We start from the raw sequence: 15,898 nt of genomic DNA, 5'->3' as shown, positions 1-15,898 counted from the left end.
TTGAATCCACAGAGCTCTTTTGTGAGGACTTTGTGCTCGTGAGAGAGACCGTCCTCTGGTCCCCAGAGAGGCTCAGTGTGCTGCTGTATACTCAGTAACATGAGCTGCTCCTCCCAGCCTGTAGTCAGCAGGTGCCTGCTCCTGTTCCCACACCCAGGATGGAGGGAGGGAGGGATGGAAGGAGGGAGGGAGGGAGGGAGGGAGAGGGAAACGGGTCAGGCGCAGGCGGAGGCGACAGGGACCAGGCCTCCACACTCACCCTGTTGGACTCGATCATGCCCGTCCTGGCGTGGAACTTGACTGTTTTTAACCTGGCCCGCTCCTTCTTCTCCACTCTGCAGGGGGGAAAGACCGGCTCAGAACAAACATGGCTACAGGGGCTGAGCTCTGGCCGCTTCTGGACCGACGGACATTCCAGCGCGTCCCTCTGACATTAAGGCCACATTTACACGGCCTGGTAAAAGTGACCAAATTCTGTTTTGTTTGTTTTGCTCACATGTGGCACAGATCTGATATGCATTATGAACACGTAAACAGGGAAAAAAAGCACATGGAATCGGATATTCTCTGATCCCTTTTGGCCCTCAATCATATGTGGAAATAACAGACCCGATATTCCTGGTCATTGCGATTCGCACGTCATTGAATGCAGAAATGCAGAACCGGTGCATGTGCTATAACGGCCAAGTACAGCTGTGGTGATATAGATACTGTTTCTACTCATTGTTCATTTCAAGTCACACTATATGATTGAGGTTGACGTTGCCGATAACGTTTCGAACGTAAGGACTGAATTGTAGCCTACATTCATGGACATAGAATGTGAGAGGATTTTGGAACAAGCAACTGACTGATCGCGCCTTTCAAGACTGATTTTAACACAGTCTTTACCAACGCATATCTCACGACCAGAGATAATTAGATACACACTGGCAGACTGTATCACTAATCCATATGAAGCGTTTTATATTCCACTGGAACGTGTATCACCGCAAAACTCCATGCTCCATGTGTTATTGGAAGTTGAGTCAATTAAACAAAATGTTTTATAATTATACAACTCTACATTGACGTAATCTCGAAGCCAGATGGAGAGTACTTTCATATTACATCAGACATTACGGGGGCGGCTGTAGCTCAGTTGGTAGAGTGGGTCGTTCAGTGATCGAAGGGTCAGCGGTTCGAATCCCAGCTCTGACTGTCTACATGTCGAAGTGTCCTTGAGCAAGACACCTAACCCCAAATTGCTCCCAATGAGCAGGTTAGCGCCTTGCATGGCAGCTACCGCCATTGGTGTGTGAATGTGTGTGTGAATGGGTGAATGAGAGGCCATTGTAAAGCGCTTTGAGTGCTGCTACGGTGGAAAAGCGCTATATATAAGTTTTTTAAGTATTAAGTATTACAAGTTAATCCATTTGTTCATAAACTTGGGAAAGCAGGGGCTTAAATTATCAAGGCCTTAAAAGAGCAGGCCGGCCGGCCGGGACCATGACCCTGGCGGAGAAGTGACCGGCAGACTGAGTACCTTTTCTTGCTGGGAATGACCCCGATCTGTTCGCTCTCGCCATGGGGCGTGACCAGCCGCGCCTGCCACCACTCGTCATCAGACGCGTTGATGACATGCAGGATGTCCCCATAGGAGAAACTCAGGCCCTGGCTGGGCAGACAGCTGTCCCTGGTCCGGTCATAGTCAAACAGAGCTCTGCATGGAGGGAGGGAGGGAGAGGGAGGGGGAGAGAGAGAGAGAGAGAGAGGTATGGGATGGGTTATGTTACTGGCACCCAACACTATACATACATACCTATGAAACATTAGTGACACGCTAAACCATCTTCACTACACCGGTCTTGAAGACAGAGGCCGACGTGTGTGTGTGTGTGTGTGTGTGTGTGTGTGCGCACGTCTGTACCCAGTCATACCAGCTCTACTGGTTCTCCCGCGAGCCAAAACTCCCACGCCTCAATCTATGGAAACTCTTCTAGGTTCCTATTGTCCTCCCTTCTGACTGCCTACAGGGAAGTATTCTTCTGGCTAAGCCACGGGTCAGGTACAGTAATCTTCAGATACAGACACAGTGAACCACGTCGGGTGTGTGTGTGTGTGTGTGTGTGTGTGTGTGTGTGTGTGTGTGTCAGCATCTCAGAGGCCTGCCCTGTCCGCATTCCTGAGGGGGAGCTGAGAGGACATGGCTGTTGTGGCTGGGTGTTACTACAGTGGGCTTACAGGACGCCCTCCCTACATAGCTGTGTGTTTATTCACACACACACACACACACACACACACACACACACACACACACACAAGCAGGCGTTTGGCTTTGCATGGCTTACAGGTCCTGTGGTAATAGCTGTGTTGGTCCACCTGCGGTGTCTAGGGGCGGTACGGTGAGGTAGTGTCTAGAAACATTTCGACAGGAACTTTTCTGAAAATGTCAGTTGTCGCGGTCAGAGGGCGCTGGACTCGGGACTCACTGTTAGCGAGGCGCCCAACCACTAAGCTAGCTTGATGTACAGTGAGGCACTTGGGCCCCAGTGTTACATCACAAGCTAATCCTTTGAACCTTGCCCCCTTTTCTGACTCCGGCAGCTGCACTCATTACAGCAGAAGCCTGCCACCTGTTACACTTCCTGACCGACGGTCAATACGATACGGTGGTGGCCAGAACGCTGCGGTCAGGCCTGTCACCACGCACGAGATATGGCCTCTGTTCGTCTCATCTCGTGATAAGCGTCCCTTCTTGTGGGACGAGAGCGGGATGCCAAGACTGAGTTCAGAAGTTTAGATGAGTTACCGTCACCTGAAAATAACCATGCATAATGGCCTGTACATTTGATAGGGGTGGCATTATTTATAGACACTATAGGAGTAGCAGACCCTGTGTTTGTGTGTGTGTGTGTGTGTCTGTTGGCCATACCTGACATAAACACCAGCAAGAAATGCTCCCTCTATGTGTGTGTATGAATAGAAAGTTTATTAGCCATGTGTAGCAAGTACAGGTACATTGGAATTCTTGTAATCGCTTGTCCTTACGGTATCTTATCAGTACTAATCAGTTCCTCATTCCAGTCCTACTGTAGGTATTCAGCTAGACATTTAAAGGTTCCCAAACTGGCAATTTACTATCTGTCGTCTAGCACTCTATCAATATCATCCTCATCTACTTATCCCATCCCATCATGGATGACTATGACTGTGTCCATTATGTAAGCAGTGCAATTAAATAACGTTCAATGTTGTGTGTGTGTGTCTGTTGGCCATACCTGCCATAGAAGAAGCGTTTCTCGCTGGTGTTTATGTGTGTGTGTGTGTGTGTGCCATGATCTTGCACCGTGTATCTTTACAACCCCGTTTTAACTTGCAATCAGATGAATATTGGCCTGTTCATCTAAGAAGCATTTTCATGACTCCTAGTTATCAGTGACTCTCACTCGCTCTCTGGTGTTGCGCAACACGGAGCAGGTATTGCGCAACATAGCCAGGCACAGACACGCTCTGAGATGGAGAGAATTAAAGTTCTGAGGTGGTCTTTTTCTGAGGGAGGAAACACAATCATGCTTTCCATTGCCGAATCACAAATAATGTATATAAACAGTGCAATTAAAAACAAATAGAAATAATAGGCCAATTGTGAACGAAAAAAAAGCCAAACGAATTGTAGGCTACATTTGAAAATGTTCAGCCTGGTGTAGGCTGGCCTATAGGCAAACAAATAAATGCGTTGATACTGCTAAACGGTTGACCAGTACAAAACTGATTCAATCATTTCAATAATATCGTCTGATTGCTTTGAATGTCACAAATGAGTTGAGAGTGAGGTAGAGGTGCAGTCTGGGGGAGAGCTGAGCGGTCTGGGGGAGAGCTGAGCGGTCTGGGGGAGAGCGGAGCGGTCCTGAGGTAGAGGTGCAGTCTGGGGGAGAGCGGAGCGGTCCTGAGGTAGAGGTGCAGTCTGGGGGAGAGCTGAGCGGTCCTGAGGTAGAGGTGCAGTCTGGGGGAGAGCTGAGCGCTCCTGAGGTAGAGGTGCAGTCTGGGGGAGAGCTGAGCGGTCTGGGGGAGAGCTGAGCGGTCTGGGGGAGAGCGGAGCGGTCCTGAGGTAGAGGTGCAGTCTGGGGGAGAGCGGAGCGGTCCTGAGGTAGAGGTGCAGTCTGGGGGAGAGCTGAGCGGTCCTGAGGTAGAGGTGCAGTCTGGGGGAGAGCTGAGCGCTCCTGAGGTAGAGGTGCAGTCTGGGGGAGAGCTGAGCGGTCTGGGGGAGAGCTGAGCGGTCCTGAGGTAGAGGTGCAGTCTGGGGGAGAGCTGAGCGGTCTGGGGGAGAGCGGAGCGGTCCTGAGGTAGAGGTGCAGTCTGGGGGAGAGCTGAGCGCTCCTGAGGTAGAGGTGCAGTCTGGGGGAGAGCTGAGCGGTCTGGGGGAGAGCGGAGCGGTCCTGAGGTAGAGGTGCAGTCTGGGGGAGAGCGGAGCGGTCCTGAGGTAGAGGTGCAGTCTGGGGGAGAGCGGAGCGGTTCTGAGGTAGAGGTGCAGTCTGGGGGAGAGCGGAGCGGTCCTGAGGTAGAGGTGCAGTCTGGGGGAGAGCGGAGCGGTTCTGAGGTAGAGGTGCAGTCTGGGGGAGAGCGGAGCGGTCCTGGGTCTGATAAGCGCTTCAGTCCAGTATCGCTCCAGCTCATCATAGTCCTCCTCCCCAAAGAAAGACCTTGAGGTCTATTGTTTATTTCGATTCATTTTTATTTGCGTTGTTTAACATGAATCTATATGTGTTTTTTGTGGACCAATGTTTGAATAAAATGTGGCTTAAAAACGACATTGGCGCTCTTAATAGTAGCCCAATAGCCTAATTTAACATACAGTAAATAGGTCACGGATGTCATTGCCACTAAAGTGTGCTCACAGTAACATTTGTGCAAATACAGCCATCGGTTTGGGAAAGACTGCAAAAATGGAAACATGCATCATGACTGAACTCCTAGAGAGAGAGACGCGCTGGCTTTAGGTCATTGCCCTCCAGGTGCAACCCTTATAGTCTAGTGTGACAATAACCCTACGCTGAGCACTGTGAGTGAGGTGACTAATTATTTCAATATTTTTATAAAATCTTTTTTTTTATCAAATTATATTAGCCTATATTTAGTTTAGCCGACTAGTATTTCTTTAATGACTCGCAGAAGCTGCACCGTGTGGTCGTACACCGTATAGTGGTGACTATCTGCACAGTGCGCACATCCCTGGTGTGTGTGTGTGTGTGTGTGTCATACCTGACGTAGAGCGAGCGTTTCTCGCTGGTCCTCAGGGAGCCAGACCCTGAGCTCATGCTGCTGTTCATCATCTGCTCCCTCAGGTCGTGGATTTTAGACTCAAAGCGGCTGTACTCTGCAACACACACACACACACACACACACACACACACACCAAACTGTGTCAGCAACTGACATTTCTTAGACACAAATGCGATAAATTGTGCTCCTATATCCTACTAGCAGTCTCTCCTACACTGATGCCACCATCACCCTGGAAGCCCTCATACAACAAATACTAGCGTTCCTCTCGCATAAAGTCACTAACAAAGTCTTTGGACCAATCAGAGTCCTCTCATGATGCGTCTCCTGGCCTTAGCTGGAGTTGCTTGGTGCTCTAGTGAGTCTGTGTGGATGGAGCTGGTCTCTAGTGAGTCAGTGTGGATGGAGCTGGTCTCTAGTGAGTCTGTGAGGTTGGAGCTGGTCTCTAGTGAGTCCGTGTGGATGGAGCTGGTCTCTTGTAGTGAGTCAGTGTGGATGGAGCTGGTCTCTAGTGAGTCAGTGTGGATGGAGCTGGTCTCTAGTGAGTCAGTGTGGATGGAGCTGGTCTCTAGTGAGTCAGTGTGGATGGAGCTGGTCTCTAGTGAGTCAGTGTGGTTGGGGTTGGTCTCTAGTGAGTCAGTGAGGTTGGAGCTGGTATCTAGTGAGTCAGTGTGGATGGAGCTGGTCTCTAGTGAGTCAGTGTGGATGGAGCTGGTCTCTAGTGAGTCTGTGTGGATGGAGCTGGTCTCTAGTGAGTCAGTGTGGATGGAGCTGGTCTCTAGTGAGTCTGTGAGGTTGGAGCTGGTCTCTAGTGAGTCTGTGAGGTTGGAGCTGGTCTCTAGTAGTGAGTCAGTGTGGTTGGAGCTGGTCTCTAGTGAGTCAGTGTGGTTGGAGCTGGTCTCTAGTGAGTCAGTGTGGATGGAGCTGGTCTCTAGTGAGTCAGTGTGGTTGGAGCTGGTCTCTAGTGAGTCAGTGTGGTTGGAGCTGGTCTCTAGTGAGTCAGTGAGGTTGGAGCTGGTCTCTAGTGAGTCAGTGTGGTTGGAGCTGGTCTCTAGTGAGTCAGTGTGGATGGAGCTGGTCTCTAGTGAGTCAGTGTGGATGGAGCTGGTCTCTAGTGAGTCTATGTGGTTGGAGCTGGTCTCTAGTGAGTCAGTGTGGATGGAGCTGGTCTCTAGTGAGTCAGTGTGGTTGGAGCTGGTCTCTAGTGAGTCCGTGTGGATGGAGCTGGTCTCTAGTGAGTCAGTGCGGATGGAGCTGGTCTCTAGTGAGTCAGTGTGGATGGAGCTGGTCTCTAGTGAGTCAGTGTGGATGGAGCTGGTCTCTAGTGAGTCAGTGTGGATGGAGCTGGTCTCTAGTGAGTCAGTGTGGATGGAGCTGGTCTCTAGTGAGTCAGTGTGGATGGAGCTGGTCTCTAGTGAGTCAGTGTGGATGGAGCTGGTCTCTAGTGAGTCAGTGTGGATGGAGCTGGTCTCTAGTGAGTCAGTGTGGTTGGAGCTGGTCTCTAGTGAGTCAGTGTGGTTGGAGCTGGTCTCTAGTGAGTCAGTGTGGTTGGAGCTGGTCTCAAGTGAGTCAGTGTGGTTGGAGCTGGTCTCTAGTGAGTCAGTGTGGTTGGAGCTGGTCTCAAGTGAGTCAGTGTGGTTGGAGCTGGTCTCTAGTGAGTCAGTGAGGTTGGAGCTGGTCGGTGTTGAAAGCCTGGTTTCAGACTGATTAATAATGACCCCGGGCGGTGAGGCTCATCATGTATCAGCCCTGGACTAATATCTTCTGTCAACTCATTCATTATGTGGATTAATTAAGCTCAACATGGACTCTTTAGCGCACAAAAGAAGAAAAGAAAAAGTAAGAACTTCAGCGGACGATTGTCACGCCGTCCAAATTCACATCCTGTGCTGGAGTGGAGGAGTGATGGATGATGCCACCTGAGCCCTGCTGCTCCTTATTAAATATTCACTCATTAGCCGTGTGTGTGTGTGTGTGTGTGTCTGCTGTGCTCATGGTCCTGGAATAAGCCAGGCATAACACACACACACACACACACACACACACAAAACAAGCCACAGAGAGATGTAGCTAGAAAAACAAGAAGGCCTACTCATGTGATGACCTGACACACGACACAAGGTAGGTCACACAGAGAGAGCACAATGGCTTGAGTCCAGTGTCTAAACATGAGTTATGTGCCTGTAACCTAGCAGATACGACTCTAAAACGAGTTAAGACGAGATAAGAACACACAGGTCAGCCCACTGATTCTGACCCGAAGTAGCTTCCACTGTCACAACCCTGGTGACCCTCATCAGACTAAGCTCTTCATATCTGCAGGCACTACCCTCATGTAATACACTGTCTGTGTTATCATTACTGTTGACCAACTGAAGATAACCTAAGTCTGATAAGACCAGGAAGAAAGTTTGCTTTCAAAACATTCAAAATCAAACACTTCATACTAGGCACAGTATTTCCAAGCTGTCCCGTGTTGCTCACATAGACCTCTAAGATTGAACTCACCTTATAGGTGCATGACTACGACAACTAGTCATCCAGTCGGCAAACACACTTTCCTTTTCTCAACAACAGGAGAGTCACAGATCAAAGTCCAGTTACCCTGGTTTCGTGGAAGCCTCGGTAGCCGGGCAAAAACAAACAGCTACCCCGCACTGCCCACGGATCAGTCTTTCATCTCCCCCTCTCCAGCTCCAGAAGCAGGGATCCTAGCCAGGTGTGAAAACAGGCCTCCCAGCTCCCCCCAGACGAAACCCGGAATGAATTTTTAAAAAGCAAACAGAAACCACGCCCTGGGCCGTCTGCCTGGTCCCCGCCCTCCCCCCTCCCTCTCCGCTCTGGTGACGCCGGCAGCCAACCGCACCGGAGGATGACAAGGCAAAGGTGCAGTAACCCGACACCACCTGCCCGCCCGCTGTAACCAAGGGCAACGCGGCCGCCCTATCGGGGGTGCCTGGCAGACCGCGCGCGCGGGAGCGGCTGGGTGGAATAGTCCACCAACCGGGGGCTCTCAGACCCCCCCCCCAGGAGGAGGAGGAGGAAGAGGAGGAGGGCTCGAGGAAGCAGGGAGACACGGAAAGAGAGGAGGGACAAGAGACCAGTCTACCTCACGATACCAACACACAATGGCCCGACCTGAGCGTACGCCTCTGAGTGAGCCGTGGGTCGGAGAGGGAGGGAGGAGGGAAGGTAGAACTGGGGGGGGGACATTCCTGTAGGTTTGTCATGACTCCAGCTGCCCTCGGGTTTCCCCGGCTGGGACGAGCCGCCACGACCGCGCGGAGCCTTGAGCAGGAGAGACCACCCTGCAGACCACCCCCCCCCCCCTACAGCTGCCGCCCGACCCCGGGGGGACAAGGCAGGAAACTACAGCAGAGGAAACAGCTGTAGTCCACCGCAGTCAGCGCGGCCTGGCGCACACACACACACACACGCACACACACGTAACCTCAGTCGCCGAGTCGGGACACACAGGAATAACAACCTATTCACATCTACCCTCACCTCAACGTCTCTCAAGTCCGTACACTGAGCGCCAGAGCAGAGCTGGGAGTGTGCTGTCGGGATGACCAGCGAGGAAGAGACGGGCAGAGACATTGAAGAGGAAGTGGGTCATTTTGCTGAATCTCGCTCTCCTACCGCTCGTCCTCATTAGCTGCGCTGCCCTTTTGTTTTGTGCCCCTCCCTCCGTCACGACCCCGTTATGCAACGCGGCGGCCAGGCATGTGTCAGTAATGCGAGAGCGTGTCATGTTCCCCGGGTTGAGTGCGGTGGGCCCTGATCGACGTTCTGCTGCGGTAGCCGGGGGAACATGTAAACCCAGGCTTTACCCAGGCTGAAATGTTCTGTGTGTGGGCGGGGGCGGGGTGGTTGACATTTCCTCCTGTGACCCCCGCCTGAACGACCAAGGATGACACCTGACTGTATTTGTACAATGACAGAATGACAGAGGAGTATAAGAAGGCTGCTCCTCAGAGTATTAGTGTAGTAGTATTACCCAAGTATTGTATTACAGAGTACTAGTGTTACTGCAGGCTTGGCCATGCTGGAGCGTGCGCTGCAGAGTGGATGCAGCTCTGGCCCTCCATCAGAGGAGTGTGTACTGTGTGTGTGTGTGTGTGTGTGTGTCTGTGTGTGTGTGTGTGTGTGTGTGTGTGTGTGTGTCTGTGTGTGAGAACGGTCAGGCTGTGGAGCTCAAAGACTCCTGGGAGGAGTCCAGGCAGTCTGCCCGTCTCCGTGCCCGGGACGAACCAGCGTTTGCACCCCGGTTAGGCCCTGACTGACTATCCTGCGCTCCCCTCCCGCCCTCCCCCAGCACGCCGCGCCCCGGCCCCTGCTAAGGACGCGTCGCCGCAGGGCTCCCAGGACGCCCGGTGGCAGCCAGGCCAGGCATGCAGGAAGTCAATCATTTGCCAGTGGCTCTTGACTAATCTGTTTAGGCTGGTTAAGCATTGCCAGTGCTTAACAGACGCACACAGAGCAGCAGGTGTCCTTCACCGTCCTACCAAAGAGGTACAGTCGTACGGTGAAAGAGGTACAGTCGTACGGTGAAAGAGGTACAGTCGTACGGTGAAAGAGGTACAGTCGTACGGTGAAAGAGGTACAGTCGTACGGTGAAAGCCGCATCTGTGCATCATAGGCCTGAATGGAGTCTTCAAAGATAAGAATGACTGGCTAAAAAATGGCTAAAAAAGACAAAGATGGCAGGGGGAGGACTTCATATAGGTTACAAGATGTCCTCAAAAGATGCCCTTAATTGTGCTCTGAGGCAAGTCCAGTGGACTGATGACATGACTGTTTACAGAACCAGGATCCTGTCAGGTAGTCTCACCCAATAATGTCACACGAAGTCTATTTCCTGAGAAATGCCAGTTGCTTTGAGAGCTTTTGGTCCAACTTGGATGTTTCGTTGGCGGTATATAAGGACGAATATGAGGGAGAACAAGCTACGACGTATACTCCCACATTCCTCCCATAGTCTCAGCCAAGTAGAGCAGAGTACTAAAGCTCATAATATCCTCGCTATTGTCGTTACGGCGCGACGCTCATGCCTTTTCTCTGCGTGCTAAGAGTGTCTGTGTGTATGAGACAGTCATACAGTCACAGAAGAGGGAGGCCTATAACCTGCCGCATATCTTTGTTTATTTCTCCTCTGCGAATGCGTTGTTCTTGAGACTCGACAACCATATCCGCTTACAGTACTGTACTTAATGTACTGTATGTTGTCACATCAACACGGAGTCAACGTGAATTGCAGTGACATACAGGTCGTGGCTGTGTCTGAGCTTTGCTTAATACCTACTCTACTCAGGGTTCATAGGAAGCCTCCGTAACCTCAAACACCATCAAGATAAACCATAGCAGATTTGTCATGAGAATAATTCCTCTTATAATAGTGAGAGAATACTAAATTCAAAGTGAGTTCTTTAATGAGGTCCCTTCCTAAACTGACAAAGCTGAACCAGGCACCTGCTACGACCACACCTCTCTCCAGATATACAGAGCCAACAGAATCTAAAGCTCTGACAAGAGCAGCTTATATGATTATTTGACTCACAAATCTCTATCAAGAGATTGGCCAAGCTGGCAGGAGCTGATTATCTAGTCAACTTTGGACGGGATCCTGTGTATAACCCATCACTACCCAGACCTAAATAATCCATGTAAAATGTTTCTAATTTCTGGAGTGGACTCGTAAATGCTTGATATTTAATATTTTACAAATAATATATATTATATTAAATACAAAGGTTCAAACTAGCTCACAGGCTTTAAATCGTCTTAAATCATTGACAGTCTTGAACATAACGTTAGGTACCTTCGTTATGGCTCATCGGGAGCTAGAACCAGCCACATGGAGCTCTGCGCTCAAGTGTAAAAATGTGATTATTACTTTTCTAAATCTCTATTCTAAATCTCTCCCTTGTCTGAGGGTGCAACTTAATCTCGGTCTCCATTATTACACCTGCTTGACCTACGCTAGCTTGTTAAAGTCCAGATAAACAACCTTAAAAGTAGCGCTCTCGGGACTGAACCGTGGGGAGGTTTGGGCGAAGGAAACGATGTGAATGTGATAATGTAGGCTGTTTTCCTAGCAGGCACAGCTAGCTAGTTGGGAAGCTAACTAGAAACACCTCCACTAATCCCCCTAGTCGAGCTCAGATAAGAATAGCCTCTGGGCAAAAAAACAACAAATATTACTGGAACTAATCCACTAATTTAATTATATTCGGGTTTAGCTATTTAGCAAGCTAGCTAGGTAGTAAGAGATTGGGTTAGCACTAGCTAGCTGGCTGGCTGGCTAACGTTAACGTTACCAAGTGCTAGCCCATTCAGGAAACTTACAAATGGGATGACCCATAGCTCCACCGCTATTTCTGATATGTCCTTTGACAGTACGTGAGGCTACACATCATTATTGATCCCCTCCAGATTCCCTCCTGCCAGGCTGAGCCCGTGTCCTCACCTCGGGGTGGTTTTGAGTCACTTCTCAGCCCGTGGGATCTGATCCTACATCCAGCCCGCTGGGACTCCGTGCGGCTTCTGCTCGGCGGGGTTAGTCAAGCCCATCCCCCATCCACACTCGAGTAGAAACCAAAGGTGTTTGAGAAGTTCTATTGTTTTCCACCTTTACTCCCTTCTCTTTTATCCTATTTAAATCCACAATGTATGTCAGCTAGGTTCGTCTCCCTCGGCTGGGATCCCTCTTTCTTCGGTGTCCTCTCAGACCCGGATCCACCGCAAAGAGCTCGGAAACGAACCAGGGAGGAGGAACAACAGCAACTCGGTGTCCCGCCTTTCTCCTTTCTCCTCTCTCCTCTCTCCCCTCCAGCCCGAATAACGAGGAGAAACGGAGCCCCTCCTGATACAGTACAAGCCAATCAGCCACCGGCGCTCAGCGGCACTGTCCTCATTTGCAAAACAGACTCGCCTCCAGATAAGCCGGGGCAGGGAGCTGTCATACTTCATGTCTCTAACAATGGAAGACATTTGCCCTCTACTGTACTTAATAATTAATCAGCCATATAACAAAAACCTGTGGTTTCTATGTCATTATGTTGATTAATTATCTTGAGCACTGAAACGATTAGGCGACAGTTCAAGTTCTGACATTTAAGAGGATATCTAATTAGATATAAACAATTAATTTTGTTATTAATTTCTAAATGACACATTCATCTGTGGAGGTTGTGTTTGTGCGTGCATGTTCAGCGTCACCGCCTCCTTACATGGTGTGCTGTGTCTCACTGTATGACAAACAAAGATGTTTGTTTGTTTGTAGAGGTGCCTCCTCCTTCCTACCTTCTGGCCGGTACTGGGCGATGATGGTGACCGTCTGCCCGGCCCTCTTGAGCGCGGCAGCGGCCTGCTCATGGGTGGCATTCCGCAAGTTGACCCCATTCACCTGCCACACACAAACAGCACAGAGAGACTCAACCCTGTGTTTACACAAACAGCACAGAGAGACTCAACCCTGTGTTTACACATACAGCACAGAGACTCAACCCTGTGTTTACACATACAGCACAGAGAGACTCAACCCTGTGTTTACACATACAGCACAGAGAGACTCAACCCTGTTCTTACATACAGCACAGAGAGACTCAACCCTGTTCTTACACACAGTACAGCACAGAGAGACTCAACCCTGTTCTTACACACAGTACAGCACAGAGAGACTCAACCCTGTGCCTACCAGACGTCACGTCTCACAGTAAGCGCTGGCACAGGATCGATTGTTTTTATGTCTTTATCCTTATGTCTTTTAGATATAAGGATAAATGGACAGGGAGCATCTGATCCGGGATCAGCTCTCCTACTCCTAGCTGCTTAGTGACGACGGGCCCAGATGACAGGGTTGATGGCCAGCCCCGCCATGGACGTCCGCAGGACGTGGCTCAACATGACAACTGGCCGACTGAGTCTATTTCCAGCATGAGAGAAGCGCCTATCCTCGGGTGGGTTAACCTGCTGGACCATTTCATTTCAATCGGTGGAGGTATGACCTTGCCATGGCGAGACGTCCGGTGACTGGAACATGTCTGGTTTAAAACCCCAGAGGGACGCCAGGCCGTACAGCGCGCTGCAGAGAGGGACTTCTATCATTATCACTGGGGGTCCTTGCATTGGCTATGAGAGATTATTTGCATAAACAAGCCAGATGTAAACAGCAAACAAGTTGTCCCACACCCATGATGCATATTCCTTTGTGATAATGAGGAAGTGGAAACGTGACATTTTCTTCATGAATATGCATATATTTAAGTGTTATTAATTTTATGCGCATAGTGCATTACTCTAAGTTACTCTAAGCGCATGCTCGGTTAGCGAATGTGGAATTCCATAGCACAGATGATTTCACAGATTTTCATACGGTGGGGGACAATGAAACGCTGACCTTGATTTCAAGGTTACATGGTGGTCCATACTTCTTATTTTACGATTGGTTACCCCTGTGTGTTTGTCCTAGCTGCGTGCTTGGCTGACATCTCGGAGTGGATGGCGACACACCACCTCAGGCTCATCCTGGATGAGACTGGGCAGCTGTTCCTCCCGGGGAAAGGCTGCCCACAACGCGGTCTGGCCATTAGCTCTGGCGACACAGTGGTGATGTCAACTCGGACTGTTAGGAATCTGGGGGTGACCTTGGACAACCAGCTGTCATTCTCCGCACATATCACATCTGTTACACGCTCTTGCAGATTCCTGCTCTTCAACATCAGGAGGATTTGTCCTTTCCTCAGTGATGAAACGGCGCAGGTGCTCATCCAGGCCCTGGTCATCTCCCGCCTGGACTACTGCAACTCGCTCCTTGCTGGGGCCCCGGCGTCAGCCATTAAACCTCTGGAACGTGTCCAGAATGCTGCTGCTTGTCTGGTGTTCAACCACCCCAAGTTCTCCCACACAACTTCTCTTCTCCGTTCCCTACACTGGCTCCCTGTAGCAGCTCGCATCCAGCTTAAAACTCTGGCACTAGCCTATAGGGTAATGAAAGGAACAGCCCCCTCCTACCTCCAGGCCATCGTCAAACCATACACCCCCTCCTGACCGCTACGCTCTGCTACCTCGGGACGACTGGTTGCCCCGTCACTCCAAGACCCTCTTGCTAAATGACTGTGTAAATGCAATGTAATGTAACATGTGACAAGTAAATCAGAATCTGAGTTAACAAGTGAGCCGTAGTGCCAGGGGTCGCCGGACTGTATCCTACTGACCGAGAGGATCCGGTCACCCCTCCTCAGCTCGCCGCTCAGGTCGGCCGGCCCGCCCGCCAGGATGAAGGACACGAAGATGCCCTCGCCGTCCTCGCCGCCCACGATGTTGAAGCCCAGACCCGTGGAGCCCTTGTGCAGCAGCACCTTCCTGGGCTCCCTGCCGAACAGAGCCACAGCGTCAGGCCGGGGGGCGGGGCTGGGAGGAGAGAGAGAGAGAAGAGAGAGAGAGATGGAGAGAGAGAGAGGAAGAGAGAGAGAGAAGAGAGAGAGAGAAGAGAGAGAGAGAGAGAGGGAGGGAGAGACAGGGAGAGAGAGGAGAGAAGAGAGAGAGAGAGGGAGAGAAGAGAGAGAGAGAGGGAGAGAAGAGAGAGAGGGAGAGAAGAGAGAGAGAGAGAGAGAGAGGGAGGGAGAGACAGGGAGAGAGAGGAGAGAAGAGAGAGAGAGAGGGAGAGAAGAGAGAGAGGGAGAGAGAGAGGAAGAGAGAGAGAGAGGGAGGGAGAGAAGAGAGAGAGAGAGAGAGGGAGGGAGAGACAGGGAGAGAGAGGAGAGAAGAGAGAGAGAGGGAGAGAAGAGAGAGAGAGGGAGAGAAGAGAGAGAGAGAGAGGGATGGAGAGACAGGGAGAGAGAGGAGAGAAGAGAGAGGGAGAGAAGAGAGAGGGAGAGAGAGAGAGAGGGAGGGAGAGAGAGAGAAGGAGAGAAGAGAGAGAGAGAGGGAGGGGGAGAGAGGGAGGGAGAGAGAGATGAGAAACAGAGAGAGAGAGGGAGAGAAGAGAGAGAGAGAGGGAGAGAGGGAGGGGGAGATGGAGGGAGAGAGAGAGAGACGAGAGAGAGAGATGAGAAACAGAGAGAGAGAGACAGAAAGGGAGACAGCGGAGGTTAAGGAAACACGGCCCACTCAGACGAGGTTAGTTCATAGATGGGCCCAGGTTAGTTCATAGATGGGCCCAGGTTAGTTCATAGATGGGCCCAGGTTAGTTCATAGATGGGCCCAGCTTGTAGTCCAGACAAGATGGCAAATGCACATTTGCAGCATAATCCAACTCCAATGGACCCTAAGGATTAGTGCTTTCTATACATGTTTGAAAGTGAATACTTTCCAGTACTTTTGAGAAGAAATAAAAACATGAATTTGATAATAATTAATAATGAATTTGAGTAACATGCATCCTGTCACCAAAGGAACATAAATTGTGAAAACAGATGAGATTACACAATAGCCAATATTTAATACTGTAAAAATAAAATGTTATAATTGTGATAACTGTATATAATTCATCACCTCCAACCAGGATCAGATCCTATATCTTTGATCAAATGAATGAGTAAACTGTACTGTGCTGTAAGCCCCTTTGGAGGCTGCAACGTGTGATGGAGGCAAGCGCCCCTCGGACCTGCCATCTTCAGACTGACATCCTGCT

The 15,898-nt window shown here is 50.4% G+C and overlaps 1 protein-coding gene across 5 annotated transcripts in view; it reads right to left on the bottom strand.

Moving 5' to 3' along the window:
- dlg3 (discs, large homolog 3) overlaps positions 1-15,898 on the bottom strand; it is a 118,764-nt gene that overhangs the window by 7,222 nt on the left and 95,644 nt on the right. For 3 of the 5 annotated variants that reach the window (XM_084448296.1, XM_084448298.1, XM_084448297.1), the window contains exons 12-16: positions 14,481-14,676; positions 12,568-12,670; positions 5,242-5,356; positions 1,526-1,702; positions 260-335 (exon numbers count right to left, since the gene is read on the bottom strand). In XM_084448296.1, the coding sequence (XP_084304422.1) occupies positions 260-335; positions 1,526-1,702; positions 5,242-5,356; positions 12,568-12,670; positions 14,481-14,676 (667 nt within the window). Of the gene's footprint in view, positions 1-259; positions 336-1,525; positions 1,703-5,241; positions 5,357-7,770; positions 7,910-11,731; positions 12,084-12,567; positions 12,671-14,480; positions 14,677-15,898 lie in introns of those variants that run through there. The other 2 variants (XM_084448299.1, XM_084448300.1) reach the window with 2 other exon arrangements.

This window comes from Borostomias antarcticus (genome assembly GCF_949987555.1).
Source record: "Borostomias antarcticus genome assembly, chromosome: 14".
In the NCBI taxonomy this organism is placed as follows: Eukaryota; Metazoa; Chordata; class Actinopteri; order Stomiiformes; family Stomiidae; genus Borostomias; species Borostomias antarcticus.
The sequence above is the reverse complement of the archived record's forward strand: the minus strand, read 5'-3'. Positions and strand labels throughout refer to the sequence as shown.